This window comes from Ipomoea nil, unplaced genomic scaffold, assembly GCF_001879475.1.
Source record: "Ipomoea nil cultivar Tokyo-kokei standard unplaced genomic scaffold, Asagao_1.1 scaffold1617, whole genome shotgun sequence".
Taxonomy (NCBI): domain Eukaryota; kingdom Viridiplantae; phylum Streptophyta; class Magnoliopsida; order Solanales; family Convolvulaceae; genus Ipomoea; species Ipomoea nil.
In genome coordinates, this window is record NW_017618045.1 from 1,556,779 (window position 1) to 1,567,728 (window position 10,950).

At 33.8% G+C, this 10,950-nt stretch overlaps 1 protein-coding gene across 1 annotated transcript; it reads right to left on the minus strand.

Annotated features, from left to right (window-relative positions):
- Positions 1-6,340: 6,340 nt before the first annotated feature.
- Positions 6,341-10,289, minus strand: LOC109191152 (calcium-dependent protein kinase 10-like). Its single transcript, XM_019341730.1, has 7 exons — positions 9,446-10,289; positions 8,967-9,110; positions 8,713-8,865; positions 8,136-8,251; positions 7,820-7,987; positions 7,104-7,334; positions 6,341-7,014 (listed from the first exon to the last, which is right to left on the minus strand). The coding sequence occupies exons 1-7, from the start codon at positions 10,077-10,079 to the stop codon at positions 6,841-6,843; spliced, it is 1,620 nt and encodes a 539-aa protein (XP_019197275.1). The 5' UTR covers positions 10,080-10,289; the 3' UTR covers positions 6,341-6,840.
- Between the last annotated feature and the right edge of the window lie 661 nt (positions 10,290-10,950).

A 10,950-nucleotide genomic window follows, 5' to 3' on the forward strand; every position in this document is an offset into this window, starting at 1 on the left:
GTTGTATATATCCTGGTATTCATATCTTCATGACTGAATAAGCTAGGATTTTAATTTGCATCATATATCATAGATTATATTATTCCTTTGTATATACTTGTAATTCACTTGTGTGATGCATGGATTGTAACTTTCTTTGGATGGTGTAAAATAATTTTTAAAAAATAATTGAAATATTATATAATATTATAAAAATTTTTATTTTATTGACTCACAACACAATTGGAATTTTATACTGATGTGATTTAGAATGAAAGTGCATGTCTTTGAAACTGCAGAAAACTTAGAGTATCTCCATCTATGGATTTAGTCATTTAGGGTAGTTTTTTTGAGAAAGTAAGGATGATGTGGATGAAAGGGGGTGAGGAGAGAGAAGCTAGACATAGGATTTCATGCAGGAGGTGTGGTTTTTAGTATGAAAATGTGGGCCTACATTGAGAAGAAGGTTTTCCTTGTTCGTGCGTTCAGCGCAACTTGCACGCCAGGCGCGTAAAATCTTTTGTACTATTTTTTTTATTGGCAGACATTTTTTTTTTCCTTCTATCTTCTCTTTTCTAATTACACCTGTAAAAACACTTCAAAAACCACAACTATTGAGGATGCTCAATTGATCAGGAAAGAACTGAGAACCAATTATAGCCATCCACGTGTCTAGTTCTAACAATTTAAAAAAAAAAAAAAAACTGTTTTTTTTTTTTTTTTTAATGTGGTGGATGATGTTCATTATAATCTCTAATTGTTGATGTTCCTATGAGAACCAACCTCCACATGAGTCAATGAGAATCAATTTGGCATTAAAAATATACATCTATAGATGAGATTAATTAGAAGAATTAAAAACACGCGTGTGTATATGGCGCATTAATTATGTTTCCTACCAACAATTCTGATCAACATATAATTGGACGGAAGTTAAGGTGTTTTTCTAACTTTGTAATCATGATTTTAGGTAAGGATGGGCGTTTCGGTTCAATTTTTTCCGGTTTCGATTTCGGTTTTTCGGTTTTAAAAAAGTTAAACCATTCGGGTTCAGTTCGATTTGAAACGGTTCGGATTTAATTCGGTTCGGTTTAAGATCTCCAAATTTCAACATTTCCTAATTTTTCGAACATACTACCAAACAATACATATTCACATAATCCAAATTCAAACTCTAAACATTATATAAGAAAATAGCAATCCAAAGTTCAAACACAATACTAAGTACTAATTACCAAACATCAGTTAACGTTTTTGCACAACCGACTCTTCAGTTGGTTTAGTTGGAATATTTTTATTGATAAGATAAATAATCATCTATCTGTATAGTTGATATTAAAAGAACTAGTGTCAATTACTATATAGTTAATTTTTGGACACAATCTATCATTGCTAGTGCACTCGAAATATATTCCAGTACTAGAAAATAATTATAGTGCACTGGAAATCAAAATTAGAATAACTGTAAAGCACATTAAATTTATAGAAAAACATGAAACTAAGAAAAATACTGAATATTGTAAATATAACTCAAGTTAGATATAATTGTGAGACAAAGAACAATTGCAACAAACAACAAAAGTGCAATGTAGAAAACAAGCTATAAAGAAATCAAATAAAAAATGTAATGTTCGGTACCAGTAAGAATGAGAACTGAACGACAGAGCAGACATCAAGGAACTTGGATTTACTTTTTTTTATTATTAATTATTATTATTATTATTATTTATTAAAAAAATTATATAGCATTCGGTTCGATTTGATTTTTGTCAAACCGTTCGGTTTGATTCGGTTCGATTCGGATAAACCGAACCGAAGTGCCCACCCCTAATTTTAGGTAGTTGGAAGGTTGTCCGGAAAATTTCGGTAACCCTTATGAGTAAAACCAACAATAATGGTTGGTTGCATTGTTGTCGTAGTTAATTTGAAATTTGAATTTTTTGAAAAATTATTGTATATATACAGTGAAGAGTAGCGAATTGAAGGGAAAACAAAAAAACAAAAAAAAAAAAAAACAAAACAAAACAAAACAAAACAAAACAAAAAACAAAAAACAAAAAAAAAAAAAAAGAGGAGAAGACAGAGGAAGAAAACGATGAGGAAGAAGAAGAGAATGCCGGAAGAAGAAGCCAATTCCGTTCACCACTACCGAGGGGGAAGATGAGCAGAAGGAGAGGAAAGAATAGAGAAGTGAACAAAACGAAGAAGATGGCAACTTAAATAGAAGAAAAGGAAGCTAAGCTAGTCACCAAAAAAAAATTAATTTTTTTAGAACGATTATTTTAATCTCTCAATTATATTATAATAGTCAATTCAGTCCATTAATTATACATGTGATCCTATTTAGTCTCTAAATTATAAATGTATAAAGAAATTAAAATATAAATTATGAATAATCTTATATTTACAAATAATAATTATATAAACTAATTAAAGTGTTATTTTAATTTTAAACTATAGTTAAAAGATTATTAGGTTGGGATTATCCCAGTAAATTTTTGATTGGCAAGATGATGTGACATTTGCTACTCACATTTATATTTTTTTTTATTGCTTATTTGGGTTGTAAATTTGACTATGGTGCAAATTTACAATCTAGTACAAAAGCTATGCCGCAGTTTTTGTACTTTTAAAAAAAAATTGTTTGTTTATTTATTTTGTTTTTTTTTTCAATTTTATTTATTATTTTTTTGTTTATTTTGTGTGCTTTATTTTTATAAAAAAAAATGATTCTTTATTTATATGTAATTTGTTTAATTTTAGTTATTTCAATGTCTTCAAATTTGTACTTGGGTTAATTTTAATGATTCCAAGTACTTCAAATTTGTAAGGTTCATTTGAGGTTAAGTTTTACAATTCAAATTAATAACATGGATTATTTTAGATTTAAAAAAAAAATTGTAGTATAAATTTGCATTCGGTTATATACATAGTACGGATAATTTTTTAAATTGTTTTTAAAAAATTACGTTTTTAGATTTCAGTATTGCTGTTTTTAATATTTAAAAGTAATTTATATAAAAAAAATTATGTTTTTAGATTTTCATTTTGTTATTTTTAATATTTAAATGTAATTTATATATTGATATAAATTAATAATGTTGAAGGGAAAATAATATTTATTTAGGAAAAGAAATTATTTTTTAAAAGTGATGTAAATTTGGGGTTTACCTAGTTGATTGGATTTTTAGGGATGTAATGTGTATAGTAAATGATTTGTAAATTGGGTGATATGAAAATGAGACTCATTTTTAGAGTGAGTGAGATTTACAGGGACAAGGATAGCCTTAGACTTTTCAATAAGTATAATTTTTATTTGTGTTTCTATGTTATTAAATTGGTGCGCTGACACCACTGGATTACATTGCTAACTCCACAACTATTCACTATCTCTAACTAATCAACTCGGCTTTAGATGCTTCTTAAGGCTTCTCGTAATCATCTCTCTATCTCTCTCTTTCTCCCCCTCCCCTCTCTGGTCAGGATTTTCAACCACTTGAATGCCCCTCTCTCTCTCTCCCCCTCCCTCTCCTCCTCCCCCTCTCTGGTCAGGGTTTTCAACCACTTGAATGCCTTTTACTCTTAGCAATATGCGATTGACTAGCACCTCATTCAAACTTGAATAGGGGTATTTATAGAAAAGTTTGAAAATTTGTCCGTTTGAGGAAAACAAATTTAAAACGTCTCTGAACCCTTGTGTAATGACCAATGGATATGCGGTAGATTTTTTTTTTTTTTTTTTTTTTGTAAGATTTCCCGTCGTTGACAATACTTTTGCTCTAGACATTGCTTTTTTATCTACTCCTTTTGTCTAGACCTTTTTGGAAAATCTACCTTGAGATCAGGGTGACCGCATAGGGCCCCTAATTTTTGGGGGCCCAATTTTTTTTAAAAAAATATTATATATATAAAGTTATTGTTTTTATACTTATGAATATGTTTTTAAAATCAATAGATTAGTCTTAATTGTAATTAAAAACAAAATTTTAAAAAGAAGAGAAATAACACTTTTTCCCCTTGAGTTATATACTTATAGCACTTTTTTCTTCTAAATTATTCAAGTGGCTGTTTTTCCCTCCTGAAATGTTAAATGGAAACATTTACCCTTAAAATAAATATTTCATTTTTTTTTCTCCAACAAATTATGACCACAATTTGGTTCAAACCGAATAGACACTATAACAACCAAACCGAAATATTCCAATTACAATTAAAATCGAAACCTGATATTTAGAGTTTATTAAAATCGTGAACCGGATCCGGAACCGCCGGTTTATGGTTCATGATCCAGTTTTTTTGATTCATAATTTAATAAACTGAAATCCAAATATTGGGTTCCGGATATGAATCATAACCGGAAACTTTCAATTCGATTTCTATAGTGTCTGGTTCACTTCGAACTGAATCGTGGTCATCCCTACATATACGCAATAATTTGTTGGAGAAGAAAAATAATTAAAATGTTTACTTTAAGGGTAGAAATGTCAATTTAATATATCGGAGGGAAAATCGCCACTTTTAGAATAATTGAGGTGGCTAATGTGCTTACATAAATTATTCAGGGGGGAAAAAGTGCTATAAGTATATAACTCAGCGAAAAAAGTGTCATTTTTCCTAAAAAGAATTGACATTAAAATTTTGATAAATGAGGTTTTATTTAAATATGCACTAAAAATGTTATTTTTAAATAAAATTTTGTATTGTACCATTTCTTTGTTGAATTTTTATGCATTATATTTGCACAAAATTTTTATTATAATTTTTTTTTGTTATATAATACAATAACATAAAGTTCAAATAGATTTAAACTCAATTTCCTCACTATAAATAGACAGGGCCCCTATTTTTTATGGAACTGCCCTGCTTGGGATGTGTACCTAGGACTCCTTTTCCTTGGTAACATTCTTCTTGCAACTTGAGCATTTGAGCATTATTACAGTTTGTTCAGAGAATGTCCGAACAGTAGATATGAGAAGTTAACCATTAACTTCTTGTGGTTAACCTTTCAGATATTTTCCTCAACAACCTCTCATATTTGACTTTCAACTCCTTAGTCAATCCTTTACTACTCGAAATTTAATTTCTCGGTTAGGTTGTCCTTATCCCTGCAAACATCTCCCACCCTCAAAAATGGGTCCCACTTCCACATCATCTTATTTGCAAATCATCTCCTATTCACACTACATCCCTACAAATCTCTCTTACTCTAAAAAATGGATCCCACCTTTATTTTATATTATATATATATATATATATATATATATATATATATATATATATATATATATATATATATATATATATAAATAAAAAAATAAAAAAGAATGAAAAAGTAAAGAAAAGTACATATTTGCAGGCAGCATGGCTGCCTTGCAATACTAAAGTACAAAGAAGGCTGTCATTCGGCAGCCTTCTTTGTACTTTGCAAACTTGCAAAAGATGCAAGTTTGCATTACACATCATATAACAAAAAAAAAATAAAAATAAAAAATAATTCCATGTGGTATGCCAAATAAGATTGCAAATGGGTACACTTGTAGGGGTAAGGTCAGCCTTAAGTTAACTTTTCTTGTCATCTATTTTCCTGCTAAGGTTGACCTTTTCAATTCACTTTTCTGCCATAGAACCTTTTGGTCTTGAACTCTTCGTATCTTCGAATCTTCGGATTTTTAGTCTTTCGTCTTCGTAAATCCTCTTGACTTCTCGAAGATTTACTTCTCAAAAATTTACTTTACTGACCTTTTGAAGCTTTTAGCTATCTAAAGTTACTTTTCGAATAGGGTTTACTTTCTAGTTAGTAAATTGCATTCATTAAGTGAACCTTTCATATTTACTAGAAGAATTCTTAAGTCTAAGAATTAAAATTGGGGATTAAAAATTCCTAACTTATTTGGTATCATCAAAATTTAAAATACACTTATATTCCTAATAAAACAATCACTGGCGGTCAAATGACAACCAATGGTTGTTTGATGATAAACAACCCATGCAGTTGAGTCACCATGATTTACATCCTCCCAAATGTTCTGTCGGGTCGAGGTGTGGGGAGCCATTGGAGTTGGGGTTCAACCTTTTGAAAGAATGATAAACAACCCGTGGTTGTTTTCATTGATGAACAACTAGCGGTAGCTATCCATCAACGAATAAGACAACCATAATTATCTAGATTTAGACATCAAAGAGGTTTAGATCTAAATTAAAGTGGTCACGACTGCCTTTGTGTTAGTTGAATTAAACCTAATTGCGTTAGTTGCTAGACTTTGGCAGCCAACTTAACCTTTTTTTCAATACTTCTTTACATCCTTCAATGATTCTTTTATTCTTGACTGATCTAAACCCAAGCCTTGAGAGCAATGCTTAGTAAATAGATTTCTTCAAGTTCAATGTGAATTCAAACAATTCAATATATAGAATCTTGTATCATGGATCTCAAGTATACAACTTAGGAAAATAAAAATAAAAATAAAAATAAAATAAAATAAAAAGGAAGGAAAATACAAGGCTTTAATTTCCATAAACGAATGACTCAAAAGGCTAAACATGAAAGACAGACAACAATATACAAGCTGAGACATGTATGTAATTAAACTCCTAAATTTTCCTATAAGAAGGCTTTGAACCCAAAAATAAAATAAAAAAATGAAAACTTAATTGTTTTCCTCCAAACCTTTTCATCCTGCATCAGGCAGAAAAATCCCAGCAGATTTCGATTATTATGTGCAACCTTCAAGCTCTCTTTCTGGAGACGAGGCAGCCAAATTTGCCCACTATAACATCAACGATGGTAGTTATGTTGAAATATAAGTTTGAAAGAGCATAAACCAAGGGAGTAACCGAAAAAAACCACGAAAGACATTGTACTCAAACGAGAAAAGTTTGCCCGGTTAGACCATCCTGAAGCTGCAGAGAGCCATCTTTCATCAGGTTAAGGCTTAGGCTCTTGAACCTTTCTCTTGAATATTGCCGGGACGCCTTTCTCCAATCAGTTCCGGTTTTCATCATCGCAACAAACTCCTCGAAACTAATTTGCCCATCCTGAAAATTACCAAGATCACGAGTTAAAATGAGTGTATCCATAGATTATAACAGAAGAAAAAAGGCGGTGGGTGAGCGTTCAGTTAAACCTTATCGGTATCAACTTCTCGCATAATCTCGTTCACTACATTGATGTCACAGTCCCCAGATTCATCCGCTAAAGCTTCACGTAGCTCATTAATATCAATATACCCACTTCCATCTTTGTCGAAGAACATGAACGCTCTACGAATATGCTCATCGTTCTCCATTCTCTGTAGGTGAATTATAACTGCTACAAACTCCCCGTAATCCAGGTATCCATTTCCATCAACATCAGCCTAATTAACATTCAGATACCAAAACTATTTCAGTAAATAAGATTTCAACATGAACAAAATAATATGCAATCCAACTTGTATAAAGGACTGTCTTTTCAGTAATTGTCTCAATTTAGTGGTCACTCAACTAGGCTATAATGCATATGGGCCAAACCACGCTAAAAGGTTGAATCCAATCAATTATGTTAGGATCAAGCGCTTACCACTACGCCAAAAGCTATAATAGCGAAGGCGCAACTTTATTTCCTTACAGACCGCCATCACATTTTCGAGACACTGGGTGTTGGACTTGGCCTTTTAAGCCCTTTACCGGCCTCCGCCCAACAATCCCCCAGCCACCAGGTGCTAGACTTGGCCTTTACCGGCTTCTGCCCAACAAATTAGCTAGTCTAATCCGTGGCCTTATAAACTCATATGATCTCTTTGTAGGACTCTTAACAATAAGCAAGTATATGTTATTATAAAAAATGAATTTGAGAAATTACCACATCCATCAGCAGCTTTATCTCCGGCTCTGCCAACTGGGAACCCACTTTTCTAAGTCCAGCTTTCAGTTCGTCATATGTTACTTGCCCGTTACCATCAGTGTCCATCAATGTGAACATATCTCTAATTACTTCTACCTCTCCAACTGATAAGTGTTCCGCAATTACCTATGCCATTCAGTAGCGAGAGACAAAGGAAACGTTTTTGGTTCAATATACTGATAAACGATGGAGGAAACTATAGGAGCCCGAAAAAGCTGGGGACTTGAATTTATTAACCAGCACATAAATCCTGAGATAAAACAATGATGCTCACCCGCAAGGCTTTCTTCTTGAATTTATTCATAACGGAGAACTGCTTTAGACGTGTCCTCACTATATCACCCAAAGGAACATTTGAAGCTTTCTTTGCATTTTGTATCCATGGATGGTCTGCAATTGAAATTAAGATTAGATCATTCAAGTGTTCACAAAAGTCAATGAAAAGTCTGTAAAGAAGAACCCCATTGGGCTACAAACTCTATGGATATTGAATTTCTTAAAAGGTATATGCAGAATGTGATAGTGGTAGGACCAGTTAGAAGAAATTGAAGAAAAAAGGTTGCTATACATTTATTAATGAGTCTCATAACCAATAAAGTTTGGTATATAAAAATTGTGGAGACATTGAATGCTTCAGATGCCTTTTCAATAAAATAAGCATTTGACAACTAGACATTCTTCTTTTCTTCTGTAACCCTTGCCCAAGCAATTATAGCGCTACGGTTGCAACTTCTAACATAAAACAATTATTTCAGTTCCCAGGCTGGTACATAATAATTTCCTTGTTCAAACACATAAGGAGAAGTTTCATTTACTTTAATGGAATGCCACCAACTCTTACTACTACTTACCAAGAACCTGTTGGGCTGTTAACCGCTTCTTAGGGTCAGGGTCGAGCATCTGTTTCACGAGGCTTTTGGCACTTTCAGATACTTGAGGCCACGGTTCTCTCTTGAAATCGAGCACTCCCCGTAGAATTGCAAGAGCTACCCCCTGTTCGGTTTCTGCAGCACACATGTTCAGTAGCAACAACGATGAGACTTGAACCCGACATACCAAACCCGAAAAGACTTACATACTATTGACGATAAGACGATAACCATACCAGCCCAAAACGGAGGCACCCCACACAACAAAATGTAAAGAATCACACCGGCGCTCCAAATATCAACCTCGGGTCCATAATTCCTCTTCAACACCTCAGGTGCCATATAGTATGGACTTCCAACAATCTCACTAAATCTCTCCCCTGAAAGATAAGGAAAGATTCAAGCTTTCTATATTTACTCAACTGCTGTGGAATGTGGATTAGACTTCTTACTAATAAGTTCAAATGGTAACATTAACCACCTCAGATTAAAACATTTGAGGAGAAAGCAGAAACTTTCGACAGGCTACCTAGATATTAAAGTCACAAACAAATGTAAAAATTTGGGTATTGTAAAAACTCTCAAGTAAATCAACAGAGCAAAATTGAAATCAAACTACAAAAAGGGGGAAAATTCACGAAATTTAAAATCAATTTCTTCATAGAACGAACCCTTATGCAAGAAATTATAGGAAAGTAAAGGAAATTGAACATACCGGGCTTGAAAAACACAGACAATCCAAAATCAATAACTTTAAGCGCAGAATTCTCCTTCTTATTCGCGAACAAGAAATTCTCTGGCTTCAAGTCTCTATGCATGACTCCATTCGCGTGGCACATACGCACCACCTCAGCAATCGTCTTCGCAACTCCGGCGGCGGCTCTTTCACTGTAATGCCCACGCGCCACGATTCTATCGAACAGCTCGCCGCCCTCGCAGAGCTCCATGACCAAGTGGACGGCCTCGTTGTCCTCGTACGTGGCTCGGAGCTTCACGATGTTCGGGTGGTCCGGCAGGCTGGACATAATCGCCACCTCGCGGCGGACGTCCTCGATGTCCACGGCGGTGCGGAGCTTCTTCTTGGAGATTGACTTGCAGGCCATGGCTTCGCGGGTCGCCTGGTCGGTGCAAAGATAAGTCACCCCGAACTCGCCCCGCCCCAGTTCCCGGCCCAGGAAGTACTTGTCGGAGATTCGGGCCTTGGGGATGAAATCCTTCAAGACCCGGATCGGGGCGGGCGATTCTGCATACGGGTTTGGACGCCGGTCTCGAACCTTCTTCTCATGGTTCGGCTTGTAATCGGCTTTCGCAGCTTCTTCAGGTCTTATGCAGGCGTTGCAGTTCCCCATGGGAAAAGTGTCTAATATCTACGGCGAGTAGCTGCTGGCGTTTTAGACGACGACGGCGACTGCGGCGGCGGCGGTGGTGGATGCGGCAATGGAAAGGAATAGCATAGCCTGGTAAACGGATTAGCTGACAGTTGAGACTTTGGAGAGAGAGAGAGAGGGGAAAGGAGAGAGAAAACGCGGGGTCAGGTAAGGAAAAAGTAGTTTCAAAAAAAAAAAAAACGACATTTATTGCACAATTTCATATACTAGATTTTTGCCACGGATTTAGCGTATTTGGTTCGTCCCTTGACGTAAACGTCATGATTAAAAACGACACTGAAAAATGAGTTCAAGAATGTTGAAAGGTTTAGATTAAATTTTTTATGCGCATATAAATACCAGAATTTGTTTTGTGAACTGATTGTGCCACTCGTAATTTAGCTGTAGGACAGGGTCCTGTGGGTTTAACATTAATCCAGCAAAAGTGAGATCATTTAAGTTTATAAAATAAAAAATAAAAAATAAAAGACATTTATTGTACAATTTATTTTTATTATTTTATTATTTTTAATTTGGATTAATTATTAATATAAAATATATCCCTACCAAAAATTATATGTAATATAGTATAGATACAATAACCATTAGCTTATACAATAGATTTCTTTCCTTTGCCAATAAAAACAAATGATGTCAATATTTTTTTGATACATGAGAAAAAACCGAATAATTATTAAATATTATAAAAATTTTAAATCACGCAACTCCTACCAGGCTACCACAATAGAAAAATTATTAAAATCTTCTAGAGAGTTGTCAAAACTATTTAGACCGATAGACGATAGGTTATTTGATGATCATATGTTGTTGTTAGTTGAATTATATATTTATT

Coding starts and splice junctions, on each gene's coding strand:
- LOC109191152 (XM_019341730.1), bottom strand. CDS start 10,079: ATGGGGAACTGCAACGCCTGCATAAGACCTGAAGAAGCTGCGAAAGCC. Junction 9,111..9,445: donor GTCTGTGTTTTTCAAGCCCG/GTATGTTCAATT, acceptor CTTATCTTTCAG/GGGAGAGATTTAGTGAGATT. Junction 8,252..8,712: donor AACAGCCCAACAGGTTCTTG/GTAAGTAGTAGT, acceptor TTTCAATTGCAG/ACCATCCATGGATACAAAAT.